This window comes from Callionymus lyra, chromosome 10 (genome assembly GCF_982586985.1).
Source record: "Callionymus lyra chromosome 10, fCalLyr1.hap1.1, whole genome shotgun sequence".
Taxonomy (NCBI): domain Eukaryota; kingdom Metazoa; phylum Chordata; class Actinopteri; order Syngnathiformes; family Callionymidae; genus Callionymus; species Callionymus lyra.
Window position 1 is genome coordinate 13792791 of NC_141827.1, and position 16180 is coordinate 13808970.

Genomic DNA, 16180 nt, shown 5'->3' on the forward strand with positions numbered 1-16180 from the left:
CACCACATGTTTGCAGGTGCGGAGCGTGCCGTCACCCTGAAGACCGAGATTCCCGGTCCGATGCCTCCTCTGATCCGGGAGATGCTGGAAAACCCGGAAGCCTTTGAAGACGGCAGCGACTCCGGAGATAGCGTGGCGGCGGCTCCGCCTGCCATCCAGGCCATCAAGAAGGAAGAGAAGGGGACGGACGAGTCGGCCGTGGAGGAGGAAGAGGAGGACGACGACGACTACTGGGACGAGGAGAAGGACCGTGCAGCAGACAGTGACGCGGAGCTGGGTGGAGACACGCCGCCTAAAAAAGGAGTGACTGGGAAGAGCCAGTGATGAAGAGACAGCAGCAGCAGCAGCAGCTCCACAGAATTTTCGGCTCTTATACTGCAGATCTGAAGCACTACACAGCAGCGAGCGAGGAAACATCAGCCAAAACGCTCTTGAATCAAGTGTGGTCAGACCTGGAGGACAGAAGGAAACACGCTCCTCCACACCATAAGGGTTCTCATGCTTTGAACAAATGGGATAGGTGAAATGTTACATCAGAAATGTGTTCGTCCACAAACCTCTTAGAATTCCCTTTTATTGCAATTCTGAGATATTTTACTTATTTTTGTATCGTTTTTCTAAGCATGTAAACATTTCTGTCCTTTCTGTGTCGTTTTTAATCGTAACTGGACGTATTTGTCTCGTTTTAAATGCATTTCCTCTTTTTGACGCGGTGAAAAGCAACATGACTGACAGAGCAGGTCTCAAACTAGCAACATCACAAGCACATGCTGGGAGATATAGAGCCAGAGAAGCATGTCGTGCCTCACTCCAGTGCTTTTATATCAAAAGAAATCTCTTGAACCAAATGCACTAAGATAGACATGAGACAAACGTCGACTAAAGAATCTGCAGGGTAGATTTCACCTCCAATCTCAGGTCGATTCTATCAGGGTCATGTCAGTATTTTTAGCTTCACGTTAGTTAGAACATGTTTTCATCACAGGAAACCTCAGGTGTGTGTGTGTGTCCTTGTGAACAAGGTGTGACTGTGGGCGTTGTTTCACACTCGGAAGGGATTCGTGTTTTCTCGTTCAAGATCACGTCTTCACTTCTGGTTTCAAATCTTTTGATAGTCTGTGAGGGGATTGCTGCTTGCCAAATAGTTGTACATCCAATGTTGACCAGCAGTGTTAAAATTGTGTTAATGTCTACACAATGATGCTTCTCAACAGTCTGTCTTTCATCCCAATTAAGACTTTTGTTTTGTTACTTTTATCCACCTCAGCATGAGCGAAAATGATTATTAATTGCTCACAATGTCTTGCTACATGACACACAACATGTCCAGCTAGTGTAGTAAGCATGCAATTCCTGCTCTCTGGCGCCACCATGTAATGTACAATAAATCCAATATCATGTTATAAACTGACCGGGGAACAGCCAACGTATTCGTTGTCGTTTAAAACAAAGAACAGAAAGCATGATGTGATTAAACTAAGGTATAGTTTCTGCTTTTTAAAAAAACAATACAAAGGAAGAACATACAACCCATCTCTACTCTGACTCATCTCAGTTATGAAGCCGCCGATGCTAGCTTAGCAGAAAATGCTAACACATCAAGGAACTTCTAGCATTTTCTTTGCCGTGGTGACCCTAAAAAACTGTTCTGGAATGTGTGATGAATCATGTCAATGTGTGAAGTTTGAACTTACATGACCAAATGTTCTGTCAACCACCACATTTGTAGCAGTCGAATCAATACCGGTGAATACAAAACGAGGATTCTCAATCTGTCCACAAAATGTATGATTTTTGTGAACGTGAGGCGAGTGAAAACGACGCGTCGTGAAGCCATCAAGAAGTTGGTTTGTTGATCCTCCATCTCACTCGCTTGGCGGTTATTTTGCAATCAAAGGAAGTTTCAAAGCCATACAAGTGAGAAAAACTCTTTAGCCAAAGTATTTTTTCTTGGTCACACATGCCTCTGCTGTCCTGTTGTTCTTTTAATTTCCCAACTCTTACTCATATTTCTTGTGTTTACTGTTTTTGGGTCTGAGCTGGTGCAATAAACAAACTGAGGCCGCAGCTCTGAACATAGACGAGGCAGATAAACGAATGTAAGATGGATTATATTTAAATGTAACAAAGAACCTTCACAGCTGGAAACATCTCTCCAAACATTGTGCCTTATTTTATTACTTTCCTCCATGTTTGAGTTTATTTGTAGCAAAGGTTTGGTCGACACAATCTGATCGTCTGTTACACTTTTTTTTATTCCAAGTTCAAATACTATTTTGCTTATTTGTTGCTTGTTGGTTTGTTTACATGTTCATTTGATGTTCTTGTATTATGATAAAGGCGCTTTTTGTTCTCCAATTTCTGGTGTCTGTGTGTGTTGTGTTTTATCTTTTTGGTATCCCTCAAAGATGTACTTTTGTTCCTCATGTTTAGAGAGTAGAAGTTTAGAGGTCATGAAACTTGAAGAAGGAAGGAAAAACACAGAAAGAGCTTGGTGTGTAAATAATTCCTACAGCAAACTAAAGTCATAGCAGCATAACTAAGAGAAGATCCAAGCAGATCATAGCATCAAATTAACAATTGACTAACAAACTCAAGATGTGTTTGGCGAACCTAGTCCTCTATAAGTTTTTTTTTAAATTCCTCCACAAGAGCTACTGTGGCGCATGATTGTTACATTTGAAGTGAGCATCCCTGACATGCTGGGGAGAAACCTCGGGTCAGTTTGGTGTCCTGACACATTCATTTTCTGAGGTCAAAGGCTGTCCTGCCCTACTTTACCTCTCCCTGGCTGTCCAACGTCCTAGTCCTGTGGGCAGTTCCACTGCCGTGGCTTATGTAAATTGCAAGAGAGAAGTAAGACCCCCTGCCATTATGAGTATGGCAAGGACCAGCTGTGGACTGGATGTAACCTGCTCTCCCCCTTGAAGCCATGCCGGGTACCCTTATTGTGGTAGCAGACAGGCTGTCAATGGGGGCCCAGGACAAACGATCCCAGACTAGATCTGGACTTGATTCTGTAACCCAGTGGCTAATCTCTACGCCTGATTGGAGAACATTGAACCCTCTTTGATTTTCCCTCAGGACCTTGGACTGTTCAGAATCAAAAATCAGAATCAGCCTAGCATTGACGTGCTGGCTACCTGGAGTGGGCGGCCAGATTGTTGTTTGCCTTCCCTCTACCGTGACTCCTCGCCCCCAAATTGGAGGGTGAGGAAGGGGGGTCTGTGTTAGGGGTGTTGACGTATACTCCCTGGTTACCGTCTGGTTCTTAAATCGGGGTGGGTAGCAGTCAGCAGCCTGTGGCTGTGTACCAGGCAGATAGGGACTCCCCAATACTAGGTCGGCTGCTCAGGTTGTGGTCTTTTTTTTACGGGATGAGCTGAATGGTACCCTAAACTGGACATTTTTTGGAAACCCTCAGGCTCGTCCACACAAAGGCTGTATCCCTCTTCGCTGGTGTTTGAGTCTTAGACCTATTAGGTCTCTGGCTCACGTGCTCCGGTCAGTTGTGGGTTTATGTTAACCAATACAACGTGTTCCAAATTATTAGGCAAATTGTGTTTTTCAATTAAACTCATGGACGGTATTGTGTCCCAGGATCTCTTTGGATCACTGAAATCAATCTTAGACACCTGTGACCAATTACTTTGCCGGGTGATCCCAATAAAGGAAAAACTACTTATAAAGGGCGTTCCACATTATTAAGCAGATGACCATTTCAAAGCAATATGGGAAAGAAAAAGGATCTCTGCTGCCGAAAAAGCGTGAAATAGTTCAATGCCTTGGTCAAGGTATGAAAGCCTTACTTAAGCAGGATCATTGTACTGTTAAGAGTTTTGTGGCTGATTCAGAGAAGACACGGGTTCCTGCAGATGGAGGTACAATGAGGAAGGTTTCTTCCAGACAAAACCATTGGATTTAGAGCAGCTGCTAAAATGCTATTACAAAGTATCAAACAGATATTTGAAGCTACTGGTGCCTCTGGAGTCCCACAAACATCAAGGTATGGGATCCTCCAGAGGTTTGCAGTTGTGCGTGAACCTTCTATTCGGCCACCCATAAACAATCCTCACAAGCAGAAACGGCTGCAGTGGGGCCCAGAAATACATGAAGGCTAATTTACAAACAGTCTTGTTCACTGATGAGTGCCGTGCAACCCTGGGTAGTCCAGATGGATGGTTGGTGGACGGCCCCCATGTCACAACAAGGACAACGTCAGCAAGCAGGTGGTGGAATCACCGTGAAGAACCGTGCTTTCCGTAACAAAATCATCTTCATGCATGACGAGGCACCATCTCATGCTGCAAGGAATACTTCTGCACCATTGGCTGCTATGGGCATAAAAGGGGGAGAACCTCATGGTGTGGCCCCCATCCTGCCCTGACCTCAACCCTATTGAGAACCTTTGGAGCATCCTCAAGCAAAAGATCTATGATGGTGGGAGGCAGTTCACCTCCAAACAGCAGCTCTGGGAGGCTATTCTGACATCTTGCAAATAAATTCAAGCAGAAACTGTTAAAAAAAAAACTCACAAGGTCAATGGATGCAAGAATAACTAACTTGACCTTTTAAAATGATTCTGATTGAAATAGCTTTTGATTTCAGTAACTATGACCTCCTTATGCTGCAAATAAAAAATAATTCAGTTATTAAAAACCTAAAAATGTTATAAAACTCCAAAAAATAATTCGGAACAGTGCATTTTAAGTTTTTTATTCTTTAAAAAATATATAGTTATCATTTGGAGGTTTGTTCTTGTTGACTGTCATGGACCGACTAATTAGGAAAAATCTGAGAAAAATATAATTTGCAAAATAATTTGGAACACAGTGTAGAGAAGCTCGGTAAGAGAGCGTAGCACAATTAAGTATAACCTCAGTATTATTTCATTTAATACACAAGCCCTCTCACCACCTATATGGGCAAGTGGGCTGCATCCAGCTGGTTGGTTAGTTAGTTGATTGATTGAACTTTCTCAGAGACGAGACCAAAGGATTAACCAATAGCGGAGCTCGATTAGGGAGCTTTGCACCATTTGTAGAAACTGGATTATATTAGTAAATACAGGTTTTTTTGCAGCCCTCAACTAAAAAAGACACTGGTATGATTTAATCGCCAATATTTTATTTAAAAGTTAAGATCTTAACAAACACATTGAATGAATTCCCAGAACATTTCGCACTCGTCTATCACTCAGGCACACACACTTTATACACCCTCACACTGTCATGCAGGGGTTTCACAAAAACAAGAGCAAGTGACCCAAAGTGGCCTCATACTCCATTTATCAACTCAAATATGTCCAGAGTGCAGGAGGGTCTCAAATGAGCTCCACTACATAAATGCTGCTCCATCTGCTCGCTGGCTAACGTCACCACTGGTGTGAGTTGGACTAATCACCGCAGAAAAGACCTGAGAGGTTCATGTGAAGAAGTTCACTAGATCAGCTTAGGTTGGACTTAGAGGTTCTCTTCAGCAGGCTCTTCTGTTTACTCCTGAAATAACACAACACAGTTTGATAAAAAACAAAACATTTTAAAGACTACAAGTGTGTTTGTGATTACATATTTGTGTGGGAGAGTATATATAGACTTTTGTGGGTGACACACACACAAACACACACACACACACATATATATATATATATATATATATATATATATACAGAATTTAATTCACACCTGTATTTCCAGTGCGTCCTCCTGGTTCCGGACGTCGTCAGTGGGTCGATCCAGTGGAGCTACGATAACATCCTCATCCTCATCCTCATCAAGCGCTAAAACAGAGGATCAAGTTATGTGTCATGTGACCTCTGGCACAGGTGACCGACATAGTTACTTACAGAATCCTTCTGACTCTTCTGATTTCCGGTCCAGCTGAGGGGCAGACAGAGACGGACAGATCAGTTCATAACTTCAGTCACCTGTCAATCAACTTCTCCACCGTCATTATAGGGCAACTACATTTTGATTTGAGTGTATTTTAAATTTATCTTGGACCTCTATTCTACTCATCAGCTTGTGTATGTTTGTACAAAACTTTCTTTTCATTGTCATATTTACATTAGAAAATGTGCTCAAGCCCCGCCCACTGAAAACTCTTCTGGAGATACAATCTTGTTTATCATAACCACGCCCACTCTGCTATGATTGGTCAAGCATCAAGGTTTGTCACGCAGCGTCATCAATCTCGGAGACTTCACCTCCAAGGGACTCGTTGTATAAAGAGGGGGGCAGGGCGTTTTGCTGCTGTAGGAGTGAATTATTACATTATAATGGGCTCTTGTAACCTCTCGTTCGCTGAGATTTCAGACAGGCAAGAACTTAAATATTAAAGTAATATGTCAAGAACATCATCATGATGAGAGACTTACTACATCTTGGAGAGGAAGACTTCAACATTGGAAACATGCAAGTGAGTCAGGAGAGTTTTCACATTAGTCGCCCTTTGACCCCTGATCACACACTCAATGGATTAGAGAATTAAAAGTCCTGCCTGGTGCTGCTTGTGTTGTTTCCTCAGACTTGTTTTCAGACCCTGCAGCTCCGCTCTGGTGTCTTCTAGCAGAACCTGCAGTATCACAGTCATGGTTGCGTAACAACAACAAAATGCAGGAAAACTGACAAAAAGTGTCAAATCAAATGTCAAAACAGAGTCATCTCAGCACAATTTACATCTTTAACTACACTTTTAATTGAAGATAGGGAAGCATATGTGACGTTACTGTTTACCAAAGTTTCTATTTGTGTCCCGTGAGCACTGAAACAGGGTCTGTGCACTTTGACCCACTGATCTATTTACTTCGGTGTCACCCGAAACACTTATGCTGTCACAACAACGCACATGTTTTTCAAGACTCACCTCGAGCTGCTCTCTCTCCATCCTCTCGTCCTGCAGCCACTCGTCCTTCTGCTGGAGCTCGGCGTGCAGCTCCTGCATGCGCCGCTTCTCAGCCTGCATCCCACACAACCATAAGTATATAATAATATAATATAATAATTGAATGACCCCTGACCCGGTCATCGAACACTCACCTCAGCCGTGTGCTTGTACACGTCTCTCTCCTGCGCCCAGCCGGCTCGCTCCTCCCTCAAAACCAGGTTCTCCTCGGACACCTGCAGTCCGAGCTGGGCCAGCTGCAGCCGGGCCTGGTGCAGCTCGGTGTGGACCTGAGCCTTGCGGGCTCCCAGCTCTCTGAGCTCTCGTCGTAGACCCTCGGTTGAGTGATCACCAGACTCCAGACGCTCCGTCAGCACCCGGACCTCAGACTGGCTCACTTCCATCTCCGTCTAACACAGGCAGGCAGCGTGAATAAGAGGAGAATAGATCGGACTCGTCGGTTTGTTCAGGGTTCACCTGCAGAGACTTTTTCTTCTCCTCCACGTGTTTCATCTGAGTCACGGTTTTCTTCAGTCGCTCCTTCAACCTGCAGACAAACTCAGCGGTTGTGAATCAAACTGACTCGGCTTGGCTAGAAGTTTCATCTGTTTAAACGAACAAGTCTGTGATCCAGCTGCAGTCGTGGAGATCATTTCCTTGCATTGAAGTAGCCTAATGTAATTTAGTGTTTTCTTTGTGTATTCTATGCATGAATATTACATTTTTAAAGAGCCACATTATATATAAACCGTTGTGAGGGGCCGTCAAGCCAAAATGAAGTAAAATCACCAAACACTGAATATACATTTTAATTAAATTAATCTATTTTCAAATAGTTAGAAATACAATTTTTGGAAAATTAAGTAATTAAAGTTGATGAGATGGTATAAACAATGTTTAATGTTAAAACAATTCGATTATTTATTCTTTCTCTGGATAAAACAAGGATCTGAAAATGTTGGACGATACTTTCAAGAAACCTATGACGCATGATGGAGTTTAAGAATATCTGTAGCTCCAGAGATGTGGCGACTGACATGAGATCCCCTTTTGTCGTGATATTAGAAGTCAGAGACGATGTTTAATTCCTTATCATCTTTTCATATGTTGTTTAATATTGTTGTCTGTGTGAGTCTATTACTTCCACTATCATCTCCACTTTTTAAAGTCTCTTATCTCTGCTATATATATAACTTTTAACGCCATTCACTACAATAAGTACTAGTTGAGCTTTTCTACATATCTAACCATTTGGTGGTTATTTTAGCGGAGACTATATGTTTATTTTTTTTGCAGTTATATTCCATATTGGCTAAGTGTTGGACACAAAACAACACAACCACTTCACTCCATCGTATTAAAAAAGGTAAAGGTGTCTTCACCTCCTGAGTGTGTGTGAAGTATTCCTTAACAATCATTTATGATAATTACAAAACTAGAAACTAACATTTTTATTTCTCATCTACATTTCAGTTGAGCTGCAAATCTCTCTGATTATCATCACATTTGGTTTCATCATCCTGAACTCACAATGTGAAAAATCGTGCAGATTAGCACACGACCACTGACATTATTCTGTCAGACTAGGGGGCGACTGAAAAATAAATCTTTTAAAATTCACCAACCTAATGGTTGAAATTATTTTCAGAGTAATCTGTTTCCATTAGACTTACATGCAAAAATGTTCATTTTAATGTAGCAACTGAAGCTCAGTTGTCATCATCTTGATGCAACACTAATAGACTCAGGGACTTATTCATTCCTCGTACTATTAGGCTGTTTAATTCTGAGTATGGGGGCAGGAGCGGAGTAAAAGGATGATGTATGTGCGTGTTTGAACATGTCATTAAAATAATATATTATGTTGTATCTTTTACTTTATTTCGTCCTTCTCACCAGTCCATCTGTGTCCTCTGCTCCACTGCTTGGTCAGACAGCAGCTTGACTTCGTCCTGCAGGTCCGATATTCTCTGCTGCCTCTCCTCCTTCTCCGCCATAAGTTGACTCAGTTCACAGTTGAGGTACTCCTGGCTGTACTTCACGTCCTTGAATGCACAGACGGTGATTTAGAGGAACAGTGGAACCAATATGTCGCTACAGAAAGTTTCCTACCTTGTGTTTTCCTTCTATTTTCCTTAACATGTTGTTTTTCACCGCCAGTTGTCCTTGTAGCTCAGAAAGCTCCCCCTTCATGGCTCTTCTTTCTTTCTCCCACACCGCCTTCTCGCTTTTGCTGCTCTCTTTTTGCTCCTCTGTCTCCTTTTGTGTAGAAGTCAAAGCCTCCTGCAGCTCTGCTCGAGCTCTCAAAGACTTCTCCAGGTGGCTCTGCGAACAAACATGTACTTTTTATCATGAGTTTGACGGTTTCAGGCAACTGGAATTTAAAAAGAGTCATCTTAAGGTGAGGCTCAACACAAAGTTTGTACCTGCAGCAGCTGAGCCCTGGGGATCACCAGCAGCAGCTCCTCTTCCTCCGACTGCTCCCCATCTCTTTCCTCCTCCAGGGTCTCCAGCTCCTCCAGTGGCTTCGGAGCACAGAAAGTGAAGGAGCGACTTTCTGCACAAATCTTTCCCATCGCGTCCACATAGACAAACTTATACTCATCAGAACCGGGTCGAGGCAGAAAAAATGCTGAAACAAATGTCATAAGTCAATGTTTTCCAAGAAGATAAATGAACCATCGTTGAGTTCACTATCAACACAGTTGGTGACAAAAATAAATTGTTTTGAAACTGCAATCTAAATATATAAATAATTAATGTATTGTTGAATCATTTCCTTTTTTTCCCGTTGATACCCCAAATGGGGTCTTCTTTATATATTTTCTGTGCATACAAGCTAGCTTGTCCTTAAAATAAATGCTATTTATTGTAGTTAAGCTTGACTTCTTAATGATTTACCTTCACAAGTTATTGTAAGCTTGTGTCATTAGCTAATATCCAAACTTGTCTACATGCATGAGCCACTAATTCATAAAACACAATGACATTCACAATTTATATAAATCAAAAACTCATAGGTTTTTAAAATCATATTTTTAATGGGTGGAGTCAGTTACATTCACACGTTTTTTTTTGTTTTTATTTTCAATTTTAATATGTATTTTATTAACGACTATGTCTAGATTAGTATCTTGATACAAGGCCATTTCATCTGAAATATTTTCCTGAACTGCTCGTAAAGATTTAGCATTGCATCATTCCAGTTTTAGCTGCCATGTGCCCCTATGAACCCGTAGCTGGTTCATGGCTCTTGCTGCAACGGACCTGTTGTTTATCAACACTCTGGTGTTATCCTGACATGTTATCCTGACCCTTTACTATTAAGTTACTCATCCGAGTGGCGTCTGGTCGACACGTGCCCTGAGGATGGAAGCCTGCTGACGGACAGAACAACAATGTGACTCCGACAGCAGCAGGTGACCTACCGTAAAAATGAGCGCAGCAGTTGACAGCTGTTCCTTCCGTGTAACCTTCAGGAACCTGCGCCCACGTGTACGTGTTGTACTCTCTGACCGAGGAGAATCCCATCTGCAGAATCATGGGAAATCAAACGTTCTGATCGGCCTTCATTGATTTAATTGAAGGTGTTTATTTGAACCTTAAAAATGCCGATCCAGTCGCCGCTGCTCCACTGGTGCCCGGGGGTCAGGCTGTAATGACACTCCACCCGGATCTGGGGAAAGTAGAGTTGCCCAACGTTTCGAAACACCACTGTGCCGTGTTTATCCATGCCGGTGGTAAGATGAGCTGTCAAAGAGGAAAAAACACACAACCCCTTTAAGATGATCTCCAGTTTGGTCCTGGGGGGCAGGCAGCTGATGAAACATGATCTATCAAAGTTGGTGCCGGTACACAGCATATTCCTCGTTGCTGTTGCCTATGGCTCCTATATACCTTACTAAAAACAGGTTAAAGTAAGTAAGAGAAAGTGGCTTGTTGCTTTGGAACACAGTGTAACAAAAAAAGTTGAACTTAACACTTAACATTATACTCAAGCTCATGAATAACAAGAAAGTTTCATCATACAGTTTTATTTATTTGTACCGATCTTATAACAAAATACATGTTTAATGTCTATCCTATTGTAAATAAATTAAATGAACCATAGGCAAACAGCCATAAAATAAAATTGAAGAAGTTCTAACCTGGTTTTGTTGATGTCCCTCTGTTGCTGTGCTCTTCATCCATGTGGCCACGCTTGACTACAATCCTGACAGATGGAAGGGTGACACACCACAGGCTGACTCTGGGGGTTCAGATAAGCTTTTAAAGTCACAGTACCACCGGTGCGTTCGCTAGTGACTCAGGATTGTTTGTCTTTCTCAGTGGCAAGATTTCTTGTGTTAAAATGTCCTCTTCTACCAGCGTTTTTTTTTTGTTATTTCCCCCTTATGATACAACCTGTGTGTTAACATTCTTTTTAGCCTGTAACATAAATTGTCAAACTTTTTGAACCAACTAAATTGAACCATTTGGTTGTTGGAAAAAACATTTTAATTGATTGGCAGAAGCATAATACTTTCGCTGCTCCTAGCCCTTTTTCAATGTTTGTTTCTGCTGAGACTTAAACAGCTTTTATCAGCATGACTGGGTGTAAAGACTTTGATGGACATCCTAGTTTATTTAGGTTCATACTGTCCACTGCTAACATTTTAAGACTTGTCTATGTCTCTCTGTCTTTCTTTTCGGTACTGTTATTGTATATTTGTAGGATTTATTTATTTACTGCATTTCATATCTCTTGCTCTGTACGCTCACATGTTTGGTGTACATACTGTGCTCCCTAATGTCGTGGATGTTGATTTACTGTTACGATAAACCCCATGAGTACGAAGCCCTCAGACCATTTTTGCCAGCTGCCTGCCCTCTGGACCTAAACCTCAAAAAGTGTTGTTGGTTTCCCACGCACTTTATGGGAAGGGTGGCTGCACCCAGCTGGGTGGCGAGTTGATTGAGCTTTTTCAGAGACAAGGCAAGGACTCGAGGATGACCAATATGAAAAATGGAAAATTACGTCACAACACGATCTGGAGCTTGAAATCCATGCGTTTGTCTCTTCTTGTTTAGAATATTGTAACAGTTTTTTTGTGTCTATTCAAGAAGATGTCTCGCCTGCAGTTAATACAAAAATACAAAAGCAGTGTGAATTCTGACCTGCTCTAGTAGAAGAACTCACATTTCCCCGATCCTTAAAACTCTTCACTGGCTTCCCGTTTCTTTCAGGATCAACTTTAAAATTCTGGTTCTTACTTTCAGATCTATTCATGGTCAGGCTCCTCCTTACATCAGTGATCTGATCCAGCCTTACAACCCAGCTCGGGCTCTGAGGTCTGTGGATCAGAATCTACTGATGGTTCCTGAACACACTTCTAGACCAGAGGAGAGAAATCCTTCCAGACTGTTGCTCCTAAGCTTTGGAACAATCTTCCTCTCTCTCTGTGTTTGATGATCTACTGACTCCTTCAAGAAACATCTTAAGACGTTTTTATTTGTTCAGGTTTTTCCGTGATTTTCTTGGACTCCTGTGTTTGTCTAATGCAGGGGTGGGCAAACTCGGTCCTCAAGGGCCGCAGGGTGTGCAGGTTTTTGTTCCAACCGTTCAAGAGACACATTTTGACCAATCAGGTGTCTATGGAGTGTAATCAGTTGATTGTCAGTCAGGTGTTGCTTGTTTCAGCAGAAACCTCATTGGTTAAAATGTGCTTGCTCGATCGGTTGGAACAAAAACCCGCACACCCTGCGGCCCTTGAGGACCGAGTTTGCCCACCCCTGGTCTAATGTGTCTTCATCTTTTAAAGTATACACACATACTCAGACCATCAGTCACACATGGAACATACCCAGTCTTCATAGTACCTGGTCCCGTTCTGCGGTAGGTCCTCCATTTTAACTGTGTATCGTTTTTGATTGTAAAAGCACTTTGTGACCCTGCTCTAGAAAGACGCTTTACATAAAACTATTACTTACAATAGGTTTGAATCGAATCTGAAGTTATAATTAGATAACTCTGGTATTTTACTTCAAAGTGCTACGTCCTCTAACCGAGCTTCGCCAATGGTTTAAACCAGAGGTGTGGACAGATAGAATGTGTGTACAACCAACTGACCGCCCCAACAACTTTGGCTACTGACCCCGTCGCAAAGTATAGGTACGCTATGCAGAAGGTTGAGGTCGAGGCGTAGGACACAGCTTGGCAGATATAGATTTATTGAAAGTGTCAACCAGTTATCTCAAGACAATTTACAGTTTAAATATCACTGTACAATACAGGGGAAAAAACAGCTCCCACAACAATCCTAATTTGGAACAGTAGAACTTCTGGAATAAGTGTTTAACCATAATTATATATTTTTTATATATTATCAGCTGCTGACCCACACCCTTCGATAAAAACACAAACATGGTGAAGAATAACAACAACCACATATCAAAACCTTAGAAAACAGGAGTAAAATGATCATCATTAAACAGCATTGCAGGAAACTGTCCTTTACAAAAAGACACACACTTTCACCAGAAAGACTTTGATAAAAAAATAATAATAAAATTAAAAAAAACACATAATTCATAATCAGTTACTTTGTTGATCCACACCAAAACCAATGAGGTAGATTGACTCGTAATAAACCTGCACCTTAGGGTAAGTAAACCTGAATATTATTGAATGAAACATTTGATCGCTAGCAACACAATCATTTTGGTGACGATCACATGACCTTCCTTTAAAGTTACAGGAGTGTAGTGGATTAAATGATGTATTATGAGGAGCAACAGCAACAAACGGAGACTCAGACCAGATCTGGAATAAAGAAAGTCTCACGTGTTGCTCAACAAGGTCAACAGACCCAGTTCTTCCAGTTTAGTTTTAGCCACGTTGTCCCAGCCTTTATTGGCCAGTGGGTTTCTGGGCGATGGGTGCATCAGACCTTCAACTCGCACCCTCACACCTGCCGCAGAGAGGGCCCGCCTGGCACGCTGCTCCGCGACCCTTCCGACCCCGATCACCATGGATACCCCGAGGGCCTCCACGGCCTGACAAAGAGCAGCGTCACAGAGTTTCAGGAGCTTCTCCCGCTCATCTAAGGACAGCTCCGGGGGCGTCAGGTTCTTCCCACTGGCGCTCAGGAAAAGAAGTGGGCAAAGATTGTGGACGAAGCAGTGACGGAAGAATAACTCGGGTTCACCGCACAGCTTTCTGAAGAACCCCCAGAACCGCGCTCCGCTCACTTCTTTCTGGGTGCAGGCCAGTCCCGTGATCCGTCTTTTGGGATGCTCGTCTGGGGGACGACCCACCTCGCCCGTGATCTTCATCCAGTCCATCACTGAACTCACCTCTCCAAAGGGGATCTGAGTGAACACATGCAAACATTGAAGGTATGTTTCCAAACATTCTTATCACACTTCTAAAGCTTTTCCCTATACATAGAAAATATCGTTACATAGAGCGATCTTAGTTTAGTTAGAAAGAATTAAATACTAAGCATAAGTTACAGAGCATCACGTTTCTGTATTATTATTATTATACACAGAGGAGATACAGAGGAGACGCAGAGGAGTCGCAGAGGAGTCGCAGAGGAGTCGCAGAGGAGTCGCAGAGGAGATGCAGAGGAGATGCAGAGGAGATGCAGGGGAGATGCAGAGGAGACACAGAGGAGATGCAGAGGAGTCACAGAGGAGTCGCAGAGGAGTCGCAGAGGAGATGCAGAGGAGTCGCAGGGGAGATGCAGAGGAGATACAGAGGAGTCACAGAGGAGATACAGAGGAGTCACAGAGGAGATACAGAGGAGTCACAGAGGAGATGCAGAGAAGTCGCAGGGGAGATGCAGAGGAGATGCAGAGGAGACACAGAGGAGATGCAGAGAAGTCGCAGGGGAGATGCAGAGGAGTCACAGAGGAGATGCAGAGGAGATGCAGAGGAGTCACAGAGGAGATGCAGAGGAGTCGCAGGGGAGATGCAGAGGAGTCACAGAGGAGATGCAGAGGAGATGCAGAGGAGTCACAGAGGAGATGCAGAGGAGTCGCAGGGGAGATGCAGAGGAGTCACAGAGGAGTCGCAGGGGAGATGCAGAGGAGTCGCAGAGGAGTCGCAGGGGAGATGCAGAGGAGTCACAGAGGAGATGCAGAGGAGATGCAGAGGAGTCGCAGGGGAGATGCAGAGGAGTCACAGAGGAGATGCAGAAGAGATACAGAGGAGACACCGAGGAGATACAGAGGAGTCACAGAGGAGACACCGAGGAGATACAGAGGAGTCACAGAGGAGATACAATGAGTCACAGAGGAGTCACAGAGGAGATGCAGAGGAGTCACAGAGGAGTCGCAGAGGAGATGCAGAGGAGTCGCAGGGGAGATACAGGAGACACAGAAGAGATACAGAGGAGACACCGAGGAGATACAGAGGAGTCACAGAGGAGATGCAGAGGAGTCGCAGGGGAGATGCAGAGGAGTCACAGAGGAGTCGCAGGGGAGATACAGGAGACACAGAAGAGATACAGAGGAGACACCGAGGAGATACAGAGGAGTCACAGAGGAGATACAATGAGTCACAGAGGAGATACAATGAGTCACAGAGGAGATGCAGAGGAGTCACAGAGGAGTCGCAGAGGAGATGCAGAGGAGTCGCAGGGGAGATACAGGAGACACAGAAGAGATACAGAGGAGACACCGAGGAGATACAGAGGAGTCACAGAGGAGATACAGAGGAGATACAGAGAAGTAACAGAGGAGATACAGAGGAGTAACAGAGGAGATACAGAGGAGTAACAGAGGAGATACAGAGGAGTAACAGAGGAGATACAGAGGAGATACAGAGGAGACAAAATACCACTTTTCTGACACATTTCATATAAGTGATTCACACAGTAGTTGTAGAAAAACACCGTGTACATTTCTAAAAGTGACGTATGAAGACCCTCACCCCAGTCTGTGCCATGCCAAAGGGTCCGGGATTCATCCCTAGGAAGAGAATGGTTTGTCCTGCCCGACAGTAGTTCTCCACGAAGCGACTGTGTGTCTCCCAGGCGTACTCCAGCGGGCAGTACACATACTGGACTGGATCAGTGAACTTCAGCTGTCGCAGGTGGAGGTTCAACTCCAGCTCTACCTGCAGGAACCTGGCAGCGGGAGTCATGTCTGGCTCGGTTCCGGGTTTAAATCCCTCCGCCTGAGACGACGAAGTCTCTTCCTCCGAGGTGCAGTTCCGCATTTTAGAACATTGGATGTTTCTCTCAGTTGAACTTCCACCCGATGATTCAAACGGCAGTTCCAATTTTCTTTCATAAATCAAGACAAAATACTA

General features: G+C 43.4%; 3 protein-coding genes across 5 annotated transcripts in view; 1 reads left to right on the top strand and 2 right to left on the bottom strand.

The window, feature by feature from the left end:
• The window catches only part of LOC148070444 (retinoic acid receptor gamma-A-like), a 31132-nt gene extending 28774 nt beyond the window's left edge, over nt 1–2358 (top strand). For both annotated transcript variants that reach the window (XM_087800044.1, XM_087800045.1), the window contains one exon: nt 17–2358. In XM_087800044.1, coding sequence (XP_087656170.1) covers nt 17–324 — 308 coding nt within the window. In that variant the 3' untranslated portion in view covers nt 325–2358. The remainder of the gene's footprint in view (nt 1–16) is intronic.
• The window catches only part of LOC148070443 (single-strand selective monofunctional uracil DNA glycosylase-like), a 69576-nt gene extending 53396 nt beyond the window's left edge, over nt 1–16180 (bottom strand). Inside the window, exons 1-2 of one of the 2 annotated variants that reach the window (XR_015712914.1) lie at nt 15800–16180; nt 13602–14232 (exon numbers count right to left, since the gene is read on the bottom strand). Coding sequence is in view for 1 of the 2 variants with exons in the window: in XM_087800876.1 (XP_087657002.1) it covers nt 13702–14232; nt 15800–16087 (819 nt within the window). In the remaining variant the exon portion in view is untranslated. Of the gene's footprint in view, nt 1–13093; nt 14233–15799 lie in introns of those variants that run through there. The other variant, XM_087800876.1, reaches the window with a different exon arrangement.
• On the bottom strand, nt 5108–11096 carry LOC148070445 (calcium-binding and coiled-coil domain-containing protein 1-like). The gene is made up of 13 exons (XM_087800043.1): nt 11031–11096; nt 10484–10632; nt 10311–10413; nt 9309–9514; nt 8995–9207; nt 8779–8927; nt 7360–7429; nt 7038–7292; nt 6865–6957; nt 6499–6573; nt 5846–5879; nt 5685–5779; nt 5108–5498 (listed from the first exon to the last, which is right to left on the bottom strand). The coding sequence occupies exons 1-13, from the start codon at nt 11071–11073 to the stop codon at nt 5493–5495; spliced, it is 1491 nt and encodes a 496-aa protein (XP_087656169.1). The 5' UTR covers nt 11074–11096; the 3' UTR covers nt 5108–5492.

Bases quoted from the DNA above. Each gene is read 5' to 3' on its own strand.
- LOC148070445 (XM_087800043.1), bottom strand. From the start codon at position 11,073: ATGGATGAAGAGCACAGCAACAGAGGGACATCAACAAAACCAG. The intron at 7,430-8,778 runs GTGAGAAGGACG...GTTTGTCTGCAG, and splicing joins CAGAGGACACAGATGGACTG to GTTGAAGGAGCGACTGAAGA. The intron at 6,574-6,864 runs GTGAGTCTTGAA...GTGATACTGCAG, and splicing joins TGGAGAGAGAGCAGCTCGAG to GTTCTGCTAGAAGACACCAG.